Here is a 23,929-nt window from a genome sequence, read left to right on the forward strand (position 1 = left end):
TTAAGGTGAATACATATAGAGCATAGATCTAAATTCACCCTAAAGCAACTATGCCTACCGTGCACCTTGGAATCTAATGTTCTATCTATAAGGGTTTTTGTTGTGATCGATTTGCTTGCACTTGAAGGTTGGGTAGGGAAATTTTGAATGGTACAGTGGAAGCATGCGTCCAATACAATGTGATGAAATAAGGATCAGTCCAACACAGTGTGATGTGAGAAGGATTCAAAGCTCCTTGAAATAAAGATTTGAAGCAACAGTTGAAGTTCAACATTCGAGAAGTACCCTGATTTACGCTGAAGGTTGTAATCAAAGATTCATGGGATACGCTGGGCTCTCAAGGTCAATTTTGGTCAACTCCATTGAATAGGTATTTTCCTTGACTGGTCGAGTTTCGATCTTGAAAATTCAAAAACTTCATATCAATCTCCAAACTCTTCATCTTCGGCTCGCCAAGCATTTAAGAGTGTACACGTAAGAACAAGCTCTGGAAGGTACACTGGACAAGGTTGTAATGTCTTGTTGAAGATTGAATAGGAAGTAAGTATTTAAAGAACTGTTGTATCATATTTATTAATATCGAATGACATAGGACATTGAGCTCTGTACGGGCCAACACCGTGAACAAATCGAAGGTTGTGTGACTGGTATTATCGCAATTGTGAGACACCGAGTCGTATTATCTCCCAACACAATTCAGAGTGGTGCCCACCATGTGTATGAGGTTAATATCTACCTATGGAAAAATCAATTAGCTCGATCAACGCTATAGGAGCACTTAATTGCTCATTGCGCCAAGACGTTTATATACTTGGTTCATAATAATTTTGATTTGTTGCATTCTTAGTGCTTCTAGTGACTTGGTCAGAATCAGATGGTGTTTTTGTAGAGCTGGCATTGATTTCCTGTCAAAATTGTAGAACATGCCCTGGAATTGCAATATTGTCGAACAATTAATTTAAACTATTATTTTGAGTTTTTGAAATCATTATTGATTTGAATGGGAAATTGGAAGATACTGAGTGATTAGGGACCAGGGTTGAGAAGCAAATGTAGCTAGACATGTTTGAACTTGTACTTGATGGCCAAAATAAGTATTAGAAGTAAATGAGCATGTTGTAAATGTTTTGCTCACTTGAAACGAACTAAGCAGTGTTGAGGCCAATGATTTTGTTGTTCACAGATAGCAGTGGTATTGACACCTAAGGTTTGACATTGTTATTTGCCAACAATGTGTTGGACAATAAGGAATTATGCTACTTAGGTTTTGAACTTGAAGCAATTGGTTGCAGTAGAGAATGAGACATTGTTTTGTAGAAAAGCAATTGAACAAAGGCTGATGTATTTATGATGATTACCATTGCAGTGCTGAGCAGTGATTTGATAAAGTTTGATGTTTGATGCACAAGCAAATTTTGATGTGCTGATTGAGCTAAGGAAGATTTAATTGATAGAGAGTGTATCACAATATTGTAGTTTCTTTGTATTGATTTTGAGCATGGTTGGATCCAGTTTGAAAATTGTGAAACGTTGTCCGCCGACTAATCAGGGTGGCAGGGTGGTGGAAGGCATGAGAGTGGAGTCTCTTTCAGGTTGGAGCTTGAGAACACTTCAGGGTGACAGGGTGGTGCTAGGGTAAGTTGTAGCTTGTATAGGGTGTTGGAGCGCCTGTCCAGTTGCAGCGGGTAAACAAGGTGTTGGATCATCCCTCATGTTGGAGCTTCTATACCTAGAGCGTTGGATCATCCTCTCAGTTGCAGTTGGTAAATAGGGTATTGGAGCGTCCTATAGGATGGACCCTGTAAATTAGGGGGTTGGAGCCTCCTTTAGTTGGAGCTGAAAACTTGATGTAAATCTTTGAAAGACAAATATTAAGAAGCGTTTGGTGGTTTTTGTCCTGGAGGGGTTTCCACCTAAAAAAGTTGTGTCTACTATCTTGATGATTGTGCATTATTGAATGGTGTTGTTTACTGTTCATATGCTATTGATCTCTGCTGATGAAATATCAATGATAATTACTGCTCTATAAAGTTTAAAAATACTAATTGATAAGAAATATTGATTCACCCCCTTTTCAATATTTCCAACAATTGGAATTAGAGCAGGTTCCTTCTGTAGCAGCTTAAAAGCTAGAAGGCAGATGTAAAAGTGCAGAGATGGGCAAATCAAAGAAGCAAGTCGCTAAGCATTCAAAGGAATCAAAGGGAATTCTAGGTATTGAAATAGTTTAAGATCCTATTACCGCTGATGAAGAGAAACAGGCTGGTCCAATTCCTATGTTCAATGAATTAAGTTTTTTATTTTGGAAAGATAGAATGGAAGCTTATCTGCAAGCTCATGAATATGATGTATGGCAATTTGTTGTTTCTGGAGACACAGCTATTGACGAATATAGAAGGTAGAATACGAAACCCATGAATGTCATTCTTAGTACTTTGTCAAACATTGTAAAAGCGTAAGTTGATCGATGCTCATTAGCCAGATGTCTTTGGAAGAAGCTTCAAGATCTCTATGAAGGTCAAAAACATACAAGTAAAGATAAAGATGTTGATAATTGTGCAGATCTTCATATCAAAGAATCTGACAATGATGATGAAGAAGCAGTAGAAGCAGAGGTGGAAAAAGAATTTTAATTAGAGCCTTAAAAGAGTGGAAGAACACAGAGAAGGAAAATCACACACTCAAAGAAGTTGCTCTTTTGAAATTCCAAGTGCAGGGAGTAGAAGGGAAAGAGAAAGACCTGACAAGACAATTAAAGGAATCTGGTCAAAGGTACATATCTAAAGTTGATAAAAAATGAAAACAACTAGATACATGTTCAACATAAATTAACAGACTTAGACAGGAAAATGAAAGGCATAAGGAACAAATACAAGTTCTTAACAGAGAAGCAAGAAAGGTCATTCTTCTAAAGCTACAAGTAGAAGAGGCAGAAAAAAGAAAGAAATTGTTGAAAACAAATTTTAGGAAGATCTTTCTCAAAAGCAAGGAGAACTTGATGTTGCCTTATCTGAAATCAACAAGCTCAAAGAATGGCAAAAGGAACACTTGTAGGTTATTGAAAGGAAAGATCAAAAATTGGCTCAGTTGAAGAAGGCAGAAGAAGTAGCTCCATGTGATGAAGGCACAAGCTCTAAGTCCCCACAAAGCAAGATTGATGAGACCTCTGATAGCAGGATCCGTCAAGGGCCAAATCAAAATGAAGGACAAAAGAAGATTAAAAATGTTGTGGCTCTAAGTAATGTTGAAGGATTCAAGGACGAGGATCAACAAAAGGTTGTACCTCCTCTAAGAAACAATGAATGCAAAAGATCATCCAGACAAGATAAGTCATCCAGGTACGTTAATTTTTTAATGCTTATTGTTTTCCATGTACTAACTTTGGACATATGGCTAGGGATTATAAAGCTTATGACATGCACAATTAACAAGGGCATTATCAAAACCCTAGAAGTAAGGTTGTAGGAACTCAAGACAGGTACTTCAATGATTTTGTCAGCCAAAAGTATATGCCTGTCACTCCATTCAGGCCAAATGTTGAATGCTATAAATGCCATAACTATGGACATATAACACATGATTGTAGGTACAAGATGGAACCTTTCATGATGGACAACCCTAATATCAGGTACAAGAAGGCTAGAAGAAGAAAATAGATGCAAGAAGACCAAGCAAATGAGAAAGTCTTAGCAGTTATGCTTTCAGGTTTTGTAGAAGCGAAAGGTCATGATGAATCTCCAATGGAAGATGTTGAAGTTCAGGATAATCTGACCGAAGAGCTAGTTCACACATTATTCTAAAGATTCAACAGGTTGATTCCTTGTTCTGTGAATGTTGAGAAGGGGGAGTCTATGTAGCAACAATTGTACTTTTGAAGATCTCTCTTTCTAACAGATATGAAGAAGTCTTCATTCAACATGATGGGAAACTTCAATGGAGCAACAATTTTCGCTGGCTAGTTGATCCACATTGACAGGTACAATTTGTTTGAAGCATAACATGTCATAACATGTTTATGAGAGATTTTTCGGCGTAAATCACAAGATCTATCATTTGTCGACACGTTTCAAACCAGCCAATGTGGTTCATCGTCAGGACAAGTTGAAGAACCAGATCTAGCTTTGCATGTTAAATAGCTTGAGCAAACCCTCCAACGGCTAGCTAGGCCAACGGCTAAAATGGACTAGGGTCCTAACCTTGAACATAAATATATAAATACTATAAATAATTTAATTTAATAGGAAGTTAGTTGTAATAAGGGACTAAAATAAATATATGAATAATTTAATTTAATTGGTTGCTAAAAGGGATTAACAATTAAATAAATACATAGAAACTATAACTATTAGAATAGAATGTATAATTAATTATAAAAAGAGTCAATAATAAATTAATAAATACATAGCAAAAATAAATAAGGAATAAAACCCCTGAAAAACTAACCAAAAAAAATAAAAATAAATATTAGGTTGAAAAAAATAAAGAAATAAATTTTAGGTCAAACAAAAAAATAAAAATAAAAATAAATAAAAAAATAAAAAATAAAAAAATAAAAAGAGTCATTAATAAATTAATACATACATAGCAAAAATAAATAAGGAATAAAACCCATGAAAAACTATATAAAGAGTTTAAAATTGGTTTAAAAAAATAAAAATAAAAAATAAATAAATAAATAATTATAAAATAAAATACATTAGAATAAAATCATAGAAGAAAAAAATAAAAAATAAAAAATAAAAAATAAAAAATAAAAAATAAAAAATAAAAAATAAATATTAGGTTTAAAAAAAAATTAAAATAAATAAATAAATAAATAAATTACAGACATAATCCGAAAAGGGAAGGAGGGGAGGGAAAGGAGGAGGGGTGGAAAGGTAGGAAGGGACTAGGAAGAGAGAGCAAGGACCCAACATCTATTAATTTTCCAACCATCCTCTCTATTGAGATTGCTCGGCCTCTTTTCAATTTCCAAAGCTTCCCTAAATTTCCGATGATGGAACTGAGAAACCCTAGCATTGACACTAGCTTCTTCAATACAAACATGATGATTGGGTTTTTCCGCATGTTCAGCTAAAGCCGAAGACTTTGATCTCCTATGCTTAAGGTCAGTTGCGTGTTCACTAATCCTTTCATTGATGGAGCGGCCTGTCTCACCAATATAGGGGGTCCTACAGGAACAAGGGATAATATATACCCCTTTCATATCTTTAGGGTCGATAGGATCCTTTGCTGATCCGAGGGACATACGAATGGTGTTAAGGGGCCTAAAGGTTACAGGGATACTATGCATCTTGAGAATCCTTGCAATCTTATCAGTGGTCCCTTGCACAACATAGGTTGCAATCTTATATGTCATAACATGTCAAGGGGAGATAGATTGTTTATTGCAACATGAATTGATCAAGGCATTTCGAAGCAGATAGGTATCTCAGAGGAAGATAGAGGAAATCATTTCGTCAAGGGGAGCATAGGCAGGTTACAGGTTCACAGGGGGAGTGTTGCCATTAATGACAAAGGGGTAGATCGTTGATTGGTGTTGTCATTTATGTCAACGTCCATTAATGAACACTCTTAATATCTGTCTAGATTACATCAAGTCGGAAGCTCCAATGGAAGGATGGCTGGAAACCCTGGTAGGCCCACATTTATTGAGGTTATTGAGGATGAAGATTAGTGAATGTGATCTTACGATCATTGTCAATACATGTTCCTCGTCAAGCTAATTCCAATGGCATATGGCACGCCATGAGAGCCTTCTCGAATTAAGATATATCCCCAGTTCAAGACTCTAACCCCACTTAGTGGATCAAAACCCTAAGGGAGGCGATGTGGCAAAAGTTAATTTTGTTTTCTAAGGGTGATGGTCCAATATCCTTAAGTCAAATCATGGAAATTTGAAATTTATTTTAAGAGGGAAGTTTATTTCGATGGAAACTTAAAATTTGGTCCAACATTTTATTAATGGTCCAAAGAAAATTAAATCATGGACCAATATTCGCCCAAGGCAAATTAAATTATTCTTCATAATCAAATAATTAACATTTGTTCAAAGAGTTGGTTGTGGTCAAAGTTAGTTAAGCAATTTCTTGACAACTAGGGCTTCTTGTTTAAGGTCGATTGTCCTCATATGCATTTCGCCTAATCTATATAAGGGATCTACGAACAAGTACCAAATCATCATTGAAGATATTAGATATCTAATGATCCGAGAATCGCTATGAAATTCTTGTGTATGAAGTCCGAAGGACAAAGGGTATTGTTTTTTGATATCTTTGGACAAGGGTTTCGTCTTGTCTTATTTTACAGGTGCATTCCTTGCTACAGACTAGCGAAGAAGCAGTGACATGCCACCCTCCTTTTATGCTCTTGTCACATTTGTAAATGGAATTCGGTAGAGGCATAAGAGCCATATTCTTTATCTAAATCTTGACTTTCTTTCTATGCATTTATGGACTTCTAAGAATGGCACCCAAAGTATATACTTTGTGCGAAAGGATTTGTTCATTTGTCTCAAAATCAAGTGAAGAAGAGTGGGCATCTCTCTAGACCAGCAAAGAGGTATAACAATGACCAAATTAGGCTTGAAAATTGTGGTATGGTTTCTCATGAACTAGTCAACTCTTCGTAAAGAAGAAAAAGGATAGTTGATGTAATCAATTTCTTGTTGTAAGAATTAAGGTGAATACGCATAAACAAAGGTCTAAATTCACCCTAAAGCATCTAGGATTGTCGTGCACCTTGGAATCTAATGTTCTATCCATAAGGGTTTTTGTTGTGATCAATTTGGCTGCACCTAAAGGTTGTCAAGGGCTTTAATTCTCTACTGTCGAATATGCATCAGTGGCATTGCTCCTAAGGCACAATAGTAAAGACTTTGCAACAATGAGGTAGGGCAATTTTGAAAAGTATAGTGCAAACATTAGTCCAGTACAATGTGATGAAATAAGAATCAATCCAGTATAGTATGATGTGACAAGGATTCAAAGCTTGTTGAAATAAAGATCTTAAGCAATAGTTGAAGTTGAACATTGGAGCAGTGCTTTGATTTTCGCCGAAGGTTGCAATCAGAGATTCATGGGATACACTATACTCTCAAGTCAATTTTTCGCCGACCCCATTGAATAAGTATTTTCCTTGATTGGCCCGGTTTCGATCTGGAAACTTCAAAAACTTCATATTGATCTCCAAACTCTTCATCTCCGGCTCGCCAAGCATTTAAGAGTGTACACGTCAGAGCAAGCTCTGAAAGGTACATTGGACAAGGTGCTAGTAATGTCTTGTGGATTATTGAATAGGATGGGTTTCGTTGAAGAGGAAGTAAGTATTTAAAGTGCTGCTATATTAGATTTATTAAGATCAAATGATGTAGGATATTGAGTTTTGTACGTGGAAGTACCGTGAACAAATTGAAGGTTGTGATAGGTATTATTGCAGTTGTGAGACACTGAGTCCTATTATGTGCCAACACAGTCCAGAGTGGTGCCCACCATGTGTATAACATTGATATCTACCCATAGAAAAGTCAATTAGTTCGATCAACGCTATAGGAGCACATAATTGCTCATTGTGCCAAGACCTTTATACACTTGGTTCATATTAATTTCATTTTTTTGCATTGTTAGTGCTTCTAGTGACTTGCCTATAATTAGATGGTGTTTTTGTAGAACTGGCATTGATATCAAATTGTAGAACATGCCTTGGAATTGCAATATTGTCGAACAATTAATTTAAACCATTGTTTTGAGTTTTTGAAATCATTATTATTGATTGGAAACTGGAAGACATTGAGTGATCAAGGTTTAGATGCAAATGCAACTAGACATGTTTGGATTTTTACTTGATGGCTAGCATAAGTATAAGAAGTAAATGAGCATGTTGCAAATGTTTTGCTTATATGGAATGAACTAAGGAGTGTTGAGGATAGCGATTTTGTTAATGACATATAATAGTGGTATTGACAACAAAGGTTTGACATTGTTACTTGTTGACAATAGGCTTGACAGTAAGGATTTATGCTACTTAGGTTTTGAACTTGAAGCTAGGGTTTGTAGTAGAGAATGAGACATATTGTTTTGCAGAAAAGTAGTTGAACAAATGCTAATGTATTTGTGATGATTACCATTGCAGTGATGAGCGGTGATTTGATAAAGTTTGATGTTGATACACAAGCAGATTTTGATGCATAGATTGAGCTAAGGAAGATTTGATTGATAGAGTGTATAATAGTATTGCAGTTTCTTTGTATTGATTTTGAGCACAAGGGGATCTAGTGTGAAAATTGTGAAACATGGTCCGCCCACTGATCATTGTTGCAGGGTGGTGCAAGGAGGAGGGTTGAGTCTCCTTCTGGTTGGAGTTTGTGAACACTTCAGGGCAGTAGGGTGGTGCTAAGGCAAGTTGGATCCTGCACAGGGCATTGGAGCGTCCATCCAGTTGCAACTAGTAATCAGGGTGTTGGAGTGCATCCCTCGGATTGAAGCTTATAAACCAGGGCATAGGAGTATCCTCTCAGTTGCAGTTGGTAAATAGGGTGTTAGAGCGTTCTACAAGTTGGAGCCCGTAAATCAGGGGGTTGGAGTCTCCTTCAGTTGGAGTTGAAAACTTGTTGTAAATTTTTGAAAAACAAATATTAAGAAGCGTCCGGTGTTTTTTGTCCTGGAGGGGTTTCCACCTCAAAAAATTGTTGCCTACCGTCTTGATGATTTTTAATTGTTGAATGGTGTTGTTTACTGTTCATATGCTTTTAATTTATGTTGATGAAATATCAATGATAATTATTGCTATGTAAAGTTTAAAAATACTACTTGATAAGAAACACTGATTCACCCCCTAAGTGTTTCCAACTGGCACATAACACTTAATTTTCATGGCACTTGTCAATTGAGTTGCCCCTATATATATATATATATATAGAGAGAGAGAGAGAGAGAGAGAGAGAGAGAGGAATTATAAAAGCGAAATCGTGATCTTTGAGTTCATTAAAATTTAAAGGTTCTAAAGTTGTTAGAAAAAGTTAGAATGAAAAGAAGTAATTAGAAATTCAAATAACCCTATGTTCAATATAATTTAAAAGTAAAAAGGAGAGCAAATTGATGATGAAGGAAGGAAGATTATCTTATAATAGTTATCCAATTGCAGAGTGGAGTTTATTGACATTAAAAGTGAGCATCCACGGAAAGGAGATTAATGTTGTTATTAGTGTGAATGACAAGGAAAATTACTTAAATATTAATTTGGCAAATCAATTATCAATTTCAGAACTAAATATATGTGAAAAGGAAGATATTTTTAGTCAAGTAACATTATGAAATTAAGGACTTGCAAGTGACTAATGGCGATTATGGATGTATATCTCAATTTAGTGTTACAACCGTGTATAAAAAAGAGATCGACATAATTCTTGGGTTACCATGGTTGTTTGGAACACTGGGTTTCTTCATATTAAATAAAAATAAGGTAACTCTTCAAGATATTACATTATAGTACTTTCATCGAATGACCTAGAAGATATATTAAAAGTTCTTAGTTAAGAAAGTCAAAAGTAATATCAAAGGTGCAAAAAGAATTTAACGAAATTATCATGGATGAAAATGACGAAATTTCAATTTTAAAAGATCACATTCAAAAATTCTTGAATTTCCTTGAAATTTTGCTTGTTGCTTGAATGAACAATCTACAACTACTTTTCTTTTCACCAAAACACATAACTTCTCAACAATAAAAACAACAGAATTAAACACAGAGATAAAGACACAATTACACGAGACATAATAATTTTCTAGGGAAACCCAATTGCGAAAACACTCTTCTTTGTTGTAGTATTCTAATTTGATAGAGACTGTGCAATATGATTTCTTACAAGGCAAACAGTGACCCAAAGAACACACTTGTCCTCTCTATACTAGTTGGACACACCTTGCAAACTATTAGCCTTTGCTTGGTTGCTTGCTTGCGCCAACATAGGCAAGATTTCTTTGTGCGCAGGTTGCCTTTTTCTTAGCTCCAGAGGCCCCCTATTACTTAGGACTAGACTCCTATTTCCTAGTGCAAAATTGCAACAAGGAAACTCTCTACAATACTGCACACCAACTTCTCTAATGTACACTCACAACAAGGAACTCTGCTCACACACAAACTCGTGCAAGACAATAATGAATCAAGGATGTGCCTTCGTCCTCCCTTTATGCTATTTGATCATGCTATAATTGGAAAAATTATAATTAGACAATTACAAATTTGGAACTGTAGTTGTGATTGACTTGGTTAATTGAGTTTGAATTGAACTCTCTCCAATCATGACTTGGAGTTTATAACTCGTCCTTGCCTCAATCTAAAGTGAAGCTCTCAACTCGTCTTATCCAAATTCAAACTGCCACTTTGGGGACCTAGTTAATTGACCCTCCAACTGTTGAAAATGTAACTAGCATCGATCTTCATAATTGTTGTCTAGCTCATGACATGATGTAATTCATATGTATTTGTTAAAAGAAGAAAATAAAATTATTGTAAAGATCAAAAGAAAAATTATTTTTATAAAGCATGGGTTTCATGCTTATTCTATTATGTTTCTAGGTTTAAGCACCCATTGTGTGCTCTTAGGGTTGAGTCATGAGTCATTGTCCTTGTCATTATGTAATAAACCCTTCTTGGGATTTTTGTATCAAGAAAGAAATTTGTATGTGTCAAAATTATGAGTTTACCCTCCTCCACCAAGTCGGCCTCATGAAGGGAACTCAACCTCACAAGAAGACTATATATAAGCAGTGCATTCAACCTATTGAGTATCCAAGCAAGACAAGTTCGATCTGCAATCCTTAGAAGTGCGAAGACAAGAAAGGAGTGAAAAATGCTTGAAGAAGAAAGAAAAAACCCTGGCGACGAAAAAAAACGATTTTCTCTTGTTTCAAGACCACATGTGCGAAGGTTTTTTGAGTTGCAGAAGAGGCCGAAAATCACAGGTCTGTAGTAGAGGCTGAAATTTTGATGTAGGAGGCCGAAATCTGTGATTGAAGCAAGATTGAAGAGGGTTGACTCTTGTTGACTAGAAGCTGATTTTTGTTATCTTGAAAGGGCTTTCTTGGGAGGTTGACTTGGTGGATTGGAGGTGGTCTTATTGTAGGTCAAAGGGTCTTGGATGTCTCATTTGATTTGGTTCTTGAAGATTAGAAGAGAATTTTTGGGTTATTCCCTAGAAGAGGGGTTTTGCCATGGCTGAAAGCCTACATCCTGTGTCTTTGTTGTTTTGATCTTCCTGCACTTATGTTTTGGTAATTGCTTGGTGATAAAAAGATAAATGAAGGCATACAAGAAGATAATAAGAATACGAAGAAATCACAATTAATTATCAAAATAAGAAAATCTTTCTACCTTTTTGATTTTCTAACACCAACTCCATGCATGAATTTGCTAACTCGATCATCTCCATGAACTTGTTCTTAACAAAAGGAAGACACCTCGTGGTCTTTATTAACTAGGGCACAAGTCATGAAGGACCTTCTCTCACTACCGTTTTCAGTAAATTGGAAATAGCTCATTGTAATTGAAGTCTAACTCATGAAGGCAACTCAAGGTCTTCACTCGCTAAGGCACAAGCCATAAGACCTTGCTTGCTACATTTTCGATAGAAATTGCTTATACAAGTCAAGAAGATCAAGGCTTTGAAGTATAAATTAGAACAAGAAAAGGAAGATCTCGAGAAGAAACTCAATGTAGGCCTATTAGAACAGGTTGAAGAGAATTCTTGCTTAAAGGGACTTAATCAAAAGTTGTTGGAAGAAGTTAAAATTGTTCACACCTAATCATTGGGATTGGTTGAATATATGTAAAATAGTGTAAATAGAAAATAAGGAGAATAGGAATATGAAGAGACACTAGGAGATGAAGCCCAAGAGTCTCTCTCTCCATGTATATATCTATGATCAACCTTAATGGAAAAACACAATTCATTTGAGGAGTTACCTCCTGGCTTGACATGGTATCAGAGCATAGGTCCATTTTTAGACTTGTAACTCCTGTATTTTACCAGTTTTCTGCTCCCATTTAGTTAAATGCTGCCTGGAGATGTTGAACACATGAGGGTGCCGAAGGTTTGATGCGTGGAGGAGCTGTGGTGCGGTGAGAGTCGAACAAAGGTGCATTAAAGCTCTCCTGTGCGAATGGTATGTCGATATTTAATCACCATGTCTGTGTTATGAATACGCTGGAGTGTTGGAGTGTTAGTATATATAAAGAATTTTTATGCATGGTGTTCCAACTCAGCTATTACGTTGAATGGTGGTGATTGTTATGCGCCCGATCGCCTCCTCCCATACGCTCTGGTTAATACCACAGTTAATACCGCTCCCACTGTAAACGCTGTTCGATGGCCGTTTGACTCCTTGCCTGAATGGTATTTCGTTGCCTTGTCTGCAAGTATCATGTTGAATGCATATTACAGTTATACCGCCATACCAGATTTCTTTGCGTTGAATTCCATACGTTGGATACCATACTCCGATACCATTGCTTTGTTAAGGTATTACATTATTATCACTGGTGCCATTCGGTTGTATCATGTTAATCTTCTCACAACACAATATATCACTTTGTCTACATTGGTATATTGCCCGTTCACCCATCTCGTCCCCCGGTTATATATCTCCGAGGTATTAGAGTGCTAAACGTTGTCTGCCATTACGTTGAACGCTATCCCCCATTACGTTGCCCGCCTGTGCAACATACGTTGAACGCTGCCTGCCTGTTCAACATACGTTGAACGCTGCCGGACTGTCCATGCTCTACTCTTGAACGCCGATCATATATTACGACTCTGCCACTGGTCAACAACCACATAACGTTGAATGGTTGTCATATATATAACATTGCTTCGACTTTTGCCTCCCGTATTGTGGAGCTCAACTCTTGCGACATAACACGCCACACAGTTAATACCTCCCCCATATACCCCCTCCTCCATACCACTCCTCCCCCATATAACCCCTTCCCCAATAATACCTCTATCATATTGCAACCAAAATTGTATTTTTTCAGAATATTGCTACTACAGTGCAGTTTTTTTTTTTTTTTACATCAGCAGTGCAAATTTTTTTGTTGTTGTTGTTGTTTTATGTTATATAATATTGGCAACAAAGTACATTTTACACAATATACATTTTTAAAATGCATTCATTGATATCTATTGTTGGAGTAGTTCTCTTTGGAAAAGAGAACTATCCTGAATGGTAAAGGAAGATAAAACACACTCTCATTTTCAATGAGTTGTGGAAAGGAGTTTGTGTAGGAGAAGGAGATAATGGATCTGCAAAGCCCACTTCAGATAAGGAGATTTCCATATGGGAAAATAAGAACAACAAGGCCTATGCTTTGATTGCAGCATCTGCAAATGAAGAGGTGAGTCGCCATATTTCACCATTTTCAAACGCTGTTGAAGCTTTACAAAATTTGAAGGAATTGCATGACTCACACCCTGAACTTGAACTTGTCCAATTGATGATTAAATTGTTCAGTCTTGAATTGAAAAATGATGACTCTCTTGCTTTAGCATCAAAAGTAAGATCCATTATGCATGATATAAAAACCACTGGTGTTGAAATAAACATTCCTCTCATAGCTTATGTCAAGGCACTATATCCCACTTATTCAAATTATCTTGAGTCACTGCAAGCAAGTGGAAATCTCAAGGAGATTACCTTTGACTCCCTTGAGAAGAAGTTTGCTGAGAGAGAGAAGGCTTTTGGGAAGAAGACAATTCCTCAGTCTTCTGAAAAAGCTGTGTCTTGCACATAGAGAGAAGAATCATGCACAAGATTCTTCTAGAGGAAGATGTGGCCGAAGAGGAAGAGTAAGAAGGAATTTCAAAGGCAGGGGGGGGCAAACAGTTCCAAGGAGAAAAGTCTGATCTTCATTACATACATTGCAATAGAGATGGACATGATGCATCCACATGTAAGTTTCCTTGGGACAAAATTGAGTAGGAAAGAAATGAAGCCAAAGATAAAACCAATGACAAAGGGAAAGGTAAAGCACCCGAATCCACTCACTATGTTGTGGCACATTGCAATAATGGAGTAACTGAAGACTTATTTAATGCTTCACTTGCTTCTTGGAAAAATGATTGGTTGCTTGATTCAGGGGCAACTTGCCACATGACCTTTAGAAGAGATTTTTTGAAGAATTTACTGACAATGATGATGGAGCAGTATACTTTGCAGACAAATCAAAACTCAAGCCATCAGGGCTTGTCATAATCATGCTCAAATTGCCTTGTCTTCCAGGCTTTCTTCTGCATGATGTTCTATATCTCCTATAGCTGAGGAGAAACTCGTTGTCTTTGGTCCACATACCGCCAACAAGGACACTCCATTCATATGTTTGATGGCAAGGTTGAGGTCAGAAAAGCATCAGATCACTCACTTGTCACGACAAAGGTAGAAGAAGAAAGACTTATGAAGCTGCAAGGAACCTCTGTTTGTGCACAAAACTTCTCATACAATTCTCATTATGATGAAGGTACATTTCCATCAAGTCTTTTATGGTATGCTAGATTTGGACACTTGAATTATGACAACCTTCGTATGTTGAAGAAAAGTGGTGTTACTTTGCCTACAATTCCTAGGAAACTTAAGCAATGTGATGCTTGTATCTTAGGAAAGCACATTAAACAATCTTTTCATGATTCACATTCCAGAGCACATAGAAAACTTGTACTTATTCATTCAGACTTATGTGGCCCAATGCTTGTTCCTTTTGCAAATGGAAATAAATATATGATGACATTTATTGATGACTACACCTGAATGTGTTGTGTTTATTTATTGAAGAACAAATTTGATGCTTTTCAAACATTCAAGAACTTTCATGCATGGATTGAAAATGATGCAAAATCTCATAGTGGCTCTATTTGTACTTATAATGGAAAATAATACACTTCAAATGAATTTGAAAATTATCTTCGCCAACAAGGGATCAAACATCAAACAACTATGCCTTATAACCCCCAATAGAATGAGTAGTTGAAAGAATGAATAGGACAATCTTAAATATGGTACGTTCGATGATGTTTTTCAATAATGTAAAATTGATGTTTTGGGCTGATGCAGTGCTATGTGTTGTGTATGTAAAGAATAGGTGTCCAACTAATGCTATTAGAAACAAGGTTCCTTATGAAATGTGGTATGGCCACATTCCTTCGTTAAAGCATCTCAGGGTTTTTGGTTCCACTTGTTATGCCTTGATACCTAAGGAACAAAGAAACAAACTTGGTGCAAGGAGTCGTAAGTGTATCTTCTTGGGGTATTCAAATACCTCCAAAGCATACTGTCTCTATGATGAAGTATTCAAATACCTCCAAAGCATACCGTCTCTGTAAGGAAGCTAATAACAAGTTTGTAGTATCTGGAGATGTAATATTTCTTGAATCATCCAAGGCTGACAATGTTATTAAGCGACAACTTGATTGCTTGGATATGTTCAGACGTGCAAACTCTTTTCAACAATTAGATAATGAGATTCCACATCTTGAAGGGGGGATTCCTATACTGGATCAATCTGTGGAATCTTCTTCTAAAGCACTGTCATTCCTGCATGAATTTCTAGCCATTGATCCAAATGCCACTTTGAGTGATGTGATTGACAGAATTGGGAGACTAAATCTTGGCTCAGCGCCAACTCAGTCAACTGAGCAGCTTGGGCCATCTCAAAAAGGTCCTCCAAAATGGTTGACAAAGACACTTGAAAGTGTTCACCCTGATCAGTTTGGAAAGACAGGAACAACGAGCTCTACTAGACAGAATGGAGATGATGTAGACGATTCTGATTCACCTGTGGATATGGATGTTTCTTATGATTGTTAACTGAATTTGTCTACAGATTTTGAACCAACTTCCTTCAAAGAAGCCGCTTCTCATGATGAATGGAAAGAAATGATGCAAAAAGAGTATGATGCCTTTGATAAAGAACGACACTTGGAAGCTGGTTGATCCTCCATTGTGAACCATACCAATAGGCTGCAAGTGGGTCTACAAGAACAAGTATAATGCTGATGGCTCACTTGACAAGCACAAAGCCAGGCTTGTGGCAAAAGGTTTTGCACAGAAGGAAGGGGTCGACTATGAAGAGACTTTTGCCCCCATGACAAAATGAGCTACCATCCAAACACTCTTTGCCTTTGTAGCACAAAACGGTTGGAAAATCCATCAAATTGATGTAAAAACTGCTTTCTTAAATGGAGATCTGGAAGATAATGTTTTATGTCCCAACCAGAAGGATTTGTTGTGAAGGGTCAGGAACATAAAATATTTAAGCTTGTAAAATCCTTGTATGGCTTCAAGCAAGCACTGCGAGCCTGGTACGAGAAGTTAAATGAGCATCTTCTAAAACTCAACTTCAAACATTATGATCTTGATGATGCAACTTTATTTGTCAAGAAAGTTGGCAAAACAATTGTATATCTTGTGGTGTATGTAGATGATCTTTTGATGATAGGGAACAATGAGAGCTATATTGCATCCATAAAGAAGGAATTGAGGAAAGGTTTTGAAATGACAGACTTGGGGTATGTTCACTACTATCTTGGTATTGAAGTAACTCAACATCCGAAGTTTATATTCCTCTCTCAGAAGAAGTACATTGGAGATCTGTTGAACAAGTTTGGCATGGCTGAGTGCAATCCTTTGACTAATCCAATGGAACAAAACTTAAAGCTCACATCCACTGAAGGAAAAGAATTTGAGGATGCAACAAAGTATATACAACTTGTAGGAAGTCTCAACTACTTGACTACTACCAGACCAAACATTTCATTTGCTGTTGGAATCCTCTCCAGGTTTATGCAAAAGCCTTGTGAGGGACATTGGTCTGCTACAAAAAGAGTTCTAAAGTACTTGAAGGGAACTCAAGACTTTGGACTTAAGTATACACAGGTGGGAGACTTCATCTTGATTGGATACTCTAATTCAGATTTCGATGGAGATAAAGAAACTAGGGTATCTATTTCAGCTTATGCTATAAGTCCTAGATCAAGAGCTGTCTCATGGAGGTCACGCAAACAATCAGTTCCAGTAGATTCCATAACAGAGGCAGAATATGTGGCAGCGACTGAACCAACAAAGGAAATTGTGTAGCTCGGGAAAATTTCAGAAGATTTGTAGGTGAAACAAGTGCATTCAACTCCACTTATGATTGACAACACTTTTGCAATAAAGTTGGCCAAGAACCCAAAGTTCCATGATCGAACGAAGCACATCAATACAAAATACCATATGATTCGACATCATGTTGAGGCCAAGAGAATCCATCTATGACATTGTTCCACAACTGAGCAGATTGCAAACATCTTCACCAAAGTGCTTGGAAGAGAAAAGTTCGAAAGATTCAAAACGATGCTTGGACTCACCAACATCCCTTTAGATTAAAGGGGGGGCAGGGGGGGGGGGGGAATGTCTAATAATTGGGATTGGGTGAATATATGTAAAATGGTGTAAATAGAAAATAAGGAGAATAGGAATATGAAGAGACACTGGGAGATGAAGCCCAAGAGTCTCTCCCTCCATGTATGTATCTATGATCAGCCTTAATGGAAAAACACAATTCATTTGAGGAGTTACCTCTTGGCCTGACAAAAACACTAAAAATGAAAAACATGAGTATTAAAACATAAAAAATAAAGTCAATGAATTAGACGCTGAAGAACTTTCATGTCTTTGACATCATAATCAAAATCTGCTTGCATCAATTAATAAAACTGAAAATGATAAGAAACCATTGGAGAACAAATTAGAAGAACTTATCACGAAAGAAGAAGTTTTCAGAACTAATAGTACAAGTTGAAGAGAAGAGAACGGATATTGATCCGATATTATAATAATTTAGAAGGATGCAATTGAAGTGAAAACATACTTTGATGTTGTAGTTCTAATGATGAAAATTCAAAGTGAAGATCCTACGATCAACCAAACAACATTCATGTGTGAAAAAAATCATATATCTAAAGTAAATCAAGGAATTGCCACAAGCATGATAAGCAAATTCATGTCACAAGAACTCCATATCGACATTCAAATCTTAAGAGCAAGCATCTAAATCAGTCATTGTATCCATATCACTCAGGGCAAAAACAACTGACTTATGTTTTGAAGAATAGTGATGTCAGCATAATTAAGTCTTATGATAACAATGTATTTTTGGTATCAAATATGTCCAATATTTCACATAAGATCGAATTGGGATGGTTAGATCATTTTTTAGTTTGTACATTTTTGCTGATCACTCAGAATTCCATATCATCTTGTATCATCAAAGATGACAACTCCAAGAATTGGGAAAGATGCGAAGCGATTACAAGACATATCAGGGCTTTTTATCAATATGATTTGAGGACAAAACATTTTTAAGGAGAAGACAATATTATGAACATAAATATATATAAAATAAACATAAATAATAATGATAATAATAATTAATACAATATAATTAATAATTATGAAAGGGCATATTCCAAAGGACATGACTCTGTATGAATGGGCACTCCCGCTTAGGTATATTTGGGCCTCTAATTGTATTCTAATAATCATATGTGGGGCTCTAGTTGTATTCTAATAATCATATCACTTATACACAAACATACATATATATATATATTCTCATGTCTTAGATATTTTGAATATTTAGTGTGTGAGCGAACTTTGTTCATTTCAGTATGTAAATTTGTAATTCTTAACTATATTAACAAATTTTAGTGATTTAAAGTTAATTCACAAGGTTATGGCTATAGGAATAAATAATTATATCTATACATTAATGCTTAATTATTATATTAATTAATCTATTGATATAAAGCTTTTTTATTATTGTTTATTTTTTTCTGCAGAAAAACAGAGCAGGTCTACCCGGAGGGACCAAACCCCCTGACCAAATTAGTCCAAGCCTAACCTCCCAAGGGCGTCAAAGAGAATTGAACTCGTTACCTCCCAATGGCAAGGTGCTTTATCTATTGGTATAAAGCTAATTTAGAAAATTATTGATATAAAGTAAATTTAAAAGGTTATGGCTATAGGTTATAATTGAATGTGTATAATTTATTAAGTTTGTCTCTTTCGAGGATGCATAACAATCAAGACCTAAAATCTATCATGTTGCAAAACCCATCTACGCTTTCTATGTCAACATTCAATAGTTGCACAACCTATGTGCACTTTACAAGAAACCCTTAACCTTGTATTTTGATGCCGTGGAGCTAGATTCTGTTTGTATTATTCAATAGTATGGTCAATTTTGAAGATGTCATTAAAATCCAAGGAATCTAGAAGCAAATGAGTTATAGCTTGATACCTAGTGTGGCCAATTTTGAAGTCATCCTCGATTATTCTGAAGATGTCCTTAACTATTTCACAAATTTTTAAATTTTAGAACGCTAGTGAAGTTGTAGAGCGCAATATAGGCACAATTTTGTATCCAATATGGGGATTCGGTAACAAAGCTCAAAATGAACTATGATTTGAATTTTGAAGTTCATCAAAAATGAATTTAAGTGAATCGCATGAAACTTAAGTGAATTTAATGTCAAATATATTCAGGTTTAAATCAGCTTATCAGAACCAAACCGTTGACTGCATCAGTAGACCCCCTGAACTGGGAACTGGTAACAAAACTGGACCAAAAATTGGTCTACCAAAAACACATAAAATATTCAAGTTTTAAAGAAAAACATATATATTCATGCGCATTCATATGAATCCAAACCATTTATACACAACTAAACAAAGGTTCTCGTTTATATAGCATGTAAGTGTGCACATAACCAAAATAACAAGGAGTGAAATCCGTATCTGAACCGAAAATACATTAATGAATAGGAGCTAGATGACCTCTGGCAGGCAAATTTTTTTATGTTACAACAAATACCTACATATCATCAAAATAATTGCCTATATTGGAATCTTCGACATCAATATCACCCTCTAAGCATTAAAATAAGATAGAAAAAGCTTAGCATGTCAAGTCAATATTTTGTTGAGTGATGGATACATTTTTAATAGGGTCACTATAGAAGAGTTCGACATTCAATACCACTAACATCAAGGTACATTGAAGGCTTGGTGCTTTTGATTAAATGTTTGTTCCATACCCTTGTACATGTCAAAATCCAACGGAAACATTGCAATCCCCCCCAATCCTGAAATCTTGAAAACTGCTAAGTCTGTTTGATTTTGAGTGGGATCTAAAATTCTACTTTCTCCATATGAAATGCAATGAGGTTGGAACCACTCTCAAACATTCTGAGTCAATTTAAAATAATGTTAAAAATCTAAGTAAACTTAGTTTACTTTAAGAATTTAAAATTACCATTAATTACATAGCTTTAATAGGGCAATATGGTCAAATATTAGGCTTTCTCACTCATAACTCGTTGGCTTTTAAAAAAAGAATAGCATTCAAAGGGTCCTTGGTAAGATTGTACAAAACCGACCGGTTTGGTACTGAATTGGCGATTTCCATTTACTGGTTTGGATTGGCTTTCCCTAAAAAATAATCAGACCGGCCAGTCCAGTCTGGTTTGGTCCGTTTTTGATAGCACTGATTCAAACACATTGAGCTAGATCACAGGTTTTTTCATTTGGCTTTGTGAATAACTGGAAAAAAGGAAAATAAAAAACACTCAGAAAACCATAATATAATGTTCTATGGTGTTAGGTTGCACTTTTTGGTTAAAGTTCACCCAATGTCAAAACCTGAAGGTTAAAATTTGGTGATTCCTGTGAGCTACTTTGATACCATGTGTAATATGCATCCCAACAGTTTTAAATCTGTGACAAAACTTGTAAAGTAAATAATTGTGTAAAATCACAAATATATAAGCTATGATTTTTTTGTTTGTTTGTTTGTTTTTTATATTTTTCGCTGTTTACTGGAAATAGACTGGCTCTTTGTATGATTTCTGCCTCTTCATCCTTAAATTTTTCAGATGGTTAGGTACAAGTATTCAGTTATTCATTAGAGTGATCTCTCATGTTGATAGATAATTTTCCAGAGAGATATCTTATCTTTCACCTGTCATCCTTGACTGGTCTTATGATTTTTTTTTCTCTTGTTGATTAACAGAGTAAATTGGATGGGTTATGAGAAAGACGCCACCTGATGAACAAGGCCTTTTTCTTACCTCCATGCCTAAATTCAAGGAAGCTGTTTGTTTTTTGCCCTTGCGATAAAGGTTGTAAGAAGTGCTTGATGCATATCTTCCAAACTCTCTTTCCTGTAACGATCCTTGTTGACATGCCATAAGAAATCACGAGGATGTTTCGATTGCTTCCAGTGCCCAACCGTTTTGAGTTATTTCATTGAAGCATTAAAATTTTCCATTTTCTTCCACTCATTTTCTGTTGAATTTCTGCAATGTTGGTTACGGAATTATGGATATGTAAACAAGACATGTCACTCACAATATAACATTGAATTAAAGTTTTTTGTGCTGAATATAAGTTTTGAGATTCCTTTTCTGGTTGCGGCATTGTTTAAGGTGGTTTGGTCTATAGTTTGTTTTTGTGTCCAAAACACTGGAACTGCTCTCTTGAATTCTGAATGGCTCATCTTTTATTGGTTTGTGTGTTTACTGCTCCCTCCTGGCACAATACGGTATGGCTCGATAAAAGACAAGAATTTCCTGAAGTTACATATGTTTTTCTTCCTTTTCTTTGTGACTTATAAATGGAAACTCTATCTTGAAACAGGAGTTGACATAAGTATGAATACGCATCTGAAGACGGTGAAGCTTACACTCAAGGGTAAGAGCCCTGTAACACTTGATCATCTGAGTGTGAGGGGCAATAATATCCGCTATTATATTTTGCCGGACAGCTTAAATTTGGAAACATTATTGGTGGAGGACACCCCCAAAATTAAGCCAAAGAAGCCAACTGCTGGTATGCAACCATGATTCTGTCGTCGTTTTTTTCACTACAAAGTAATGCAAGTTCAAAGTGTGCTACTTCTCCCATTGACTTTTCATACGATGCATCTGCTGATTTTGTTTTGGGTTGTGTTTGTGTTTTTTGTTAATTTACAGGTAGAGCTCTTGGGCGTGGACGTGGTCGTGGGCGTGGTAGGGGTCGTGGGAGGGGGCGGTAGTTCTGACACTTGTTTTAGAATTGAATCACAGAGGGAAGATAAGGCTCTTGGTGGAAGTATTTTTGATAGGAAAATTTTTAGGAGCACATTAAACTGGAATACCTTGTTCTTTTTAAATAGAATCTCGTTCTCTTTACAAATCTTACAGGGTATGCTTATGATAGATGAAAATTCTGTTCTGTTCATTATGACTATTGTCCAAGGTCACTGTTCTTGTACATTGTTCGAGATTTGTGGTAATATTGGTAAACGTTTTGTTGATTGGTAGGTTTGTTTGAGTGTCACTCAAAAGATACAATGATATTTGATATTGAACTTTTGCTATTCATTCACAGCAGTGTCTTGTGTTAAACATGTGGCAATAAACTGAACGCTAATCCTCAAAGTTACTCTAATTGCTGGTACTAGTGTCAAGCAATCTGAAGGCAATTCACTTTTTGCTAAAATGTATAATACTCCTGTATTAAGAAGTTCAATCTATTTTCTACATTATAGACAAATTTGAAAGGTGATTATACAATTGGCATTTCTGCCATTAATGGCTTAAGGTAGAGTCTCCTTTTGAAAATAGCATCCTCAATGAATTTGGCCATCTTTAGTGGTTCTGTAAGAGATCTCTCTAGAAATGAATGGAAGTACCAACTTTAGTATTGGAGGATGTTTAATTTCAAATATGACAGATTTGATTGTGAGTTTTTTTTTGGCTCACACCTGCATAGCTTGCGTGAAAAATAACAAGCTATGCACAAATTTTGTTTTGATTTATAAAAATGTATTTTGCTTTTACTGGTATGGCGAAAGAATTAGCTCCTTCTTCAATGATTTCTTATCACCTAAATTTTATCATAGCATGTTTACATGCGATTTTATGAGATAAATTATATGATCATCAATGTTTTGCAGGTATGCAATAGTCCGTGCCCATCTAAATCCAGGTCTGATTTGCAAGTTGCAAACCCACGCACTGGGTACACACAAGGTCGATATTTGAAGTTTGAACTTGAGATATGTAACCTCGAGATGTTTATTGGATTCGATTTTAAATGAACTCGTGTAAAGTCCGGGGCCTGCTACACCTCAAAGTTGAGATATGTAACCTCAATTTGCTAAGTGGATCTGGGTTTAGATGGGCTCGGCCAAATGTCCATGACGCACTGTCTAGATTCAATCTCAATATATTATACATATGCACTCACTCAGAGTTAGTGGATTAAAACCTTGCCTCCACGAAGGCTGTGGATTGTACCTCGTTTCCTCCTTTTCGTTCAGCAAAAAAATTCATTCATTATTAATGTCAAATGAGAAACAATGGAATTTATATGTGGTGACCAATTATTGGATGTTTGTTTTGGCTTTTAAGACGAATGTGGAATTATTAGTGGTAATAAATACCATTCTTTTTCGACAGTGAACAAAACAAAAAATATATTGCTTGAACTTTCAGTTAAGTAATTTGGCTTTAAGAGGAATGTGGAATCATTAGTAAGATATACTATTTTTTGATTACATGTTGATTTTACAGTTGATTATAGGTAGACATGCATAATTTATTAATAATTTTATGTCTAGGTATAATTAATCATTCTCTCTATATTTCCTCTTTGTTAAAGGATTGGAAAGTGCTACTAAAGTGTGGTATCATGAGTAAAACATACTATTTTTTATTTTACTTGTACATTTTCACTCTTCCTTTTTGATATATTTTCCCTTTCCTTCTTTCTTTAATGCAATTGGAAAGTGCTATTATTTATACATTTTCAGTCTCTTTTGATATATTTTCCCTTTCCTTCTTTCTTTAATGCAATTG

The 23,929-nt window shown here is 35.8% G+C and overlaps 1 protein-coding gene across 2 annotated transcripts in view; it reads left to right on the forward strand.

The window, feature by feature from the left end:
* Window positions 1–22,454, forward strand: part of LOC149138969 (small nuclear ribonucleoprotein SmD1a-like) — a 70,741-nt gene extending 48,287 nt beyond the window's left edge. The window contains exons 3-5 of one of the 2 annotated variants that reach the window (XM_089453337.1): window positions 21,100–21,208; window positions 21,726–21,917; window positions 22,061–22,454. In XM_089453337.1, coding sequence (XP_089309463.1) covers window positions 21,136–21,208; window positions 21,726–21,917; window positions 22,061–22,122 — 327 coding nt within the window. In that variant the 5' untranslated portion in view covers window positions 21,100–21,135 and the 3' untranslated portion in view covers window positions 22,123–22,454. The remainder of the gene's footprint in view (window positions 1–21,099; window positions 21,209–21,725; window positions 21,918–22,060) is intronic. The other variant, XM_089453336.1, reaches the window with a different exon arrangement.
* The last annotated feature ends 1,475 nt before the right edge of the window (window positions 22,455–23,929 follow it).

The sequence above is a fragment of the Pinus tabuliformis genome, chromosome X, assembly GCF_031772625.1.
Source record: "Pinus tabuliformis cultivar Carrire ecotype Pingquan chromosome X, CPIR1, whole genome shotgun sequence".
Taxonomy (NCBI): domain Eukaryota; kingdom Viridiplantae; phylum Streptophyta; class Pinopsida; order Pinales; family Pinaceae; genus Pinus; species Pinus tabuliformis.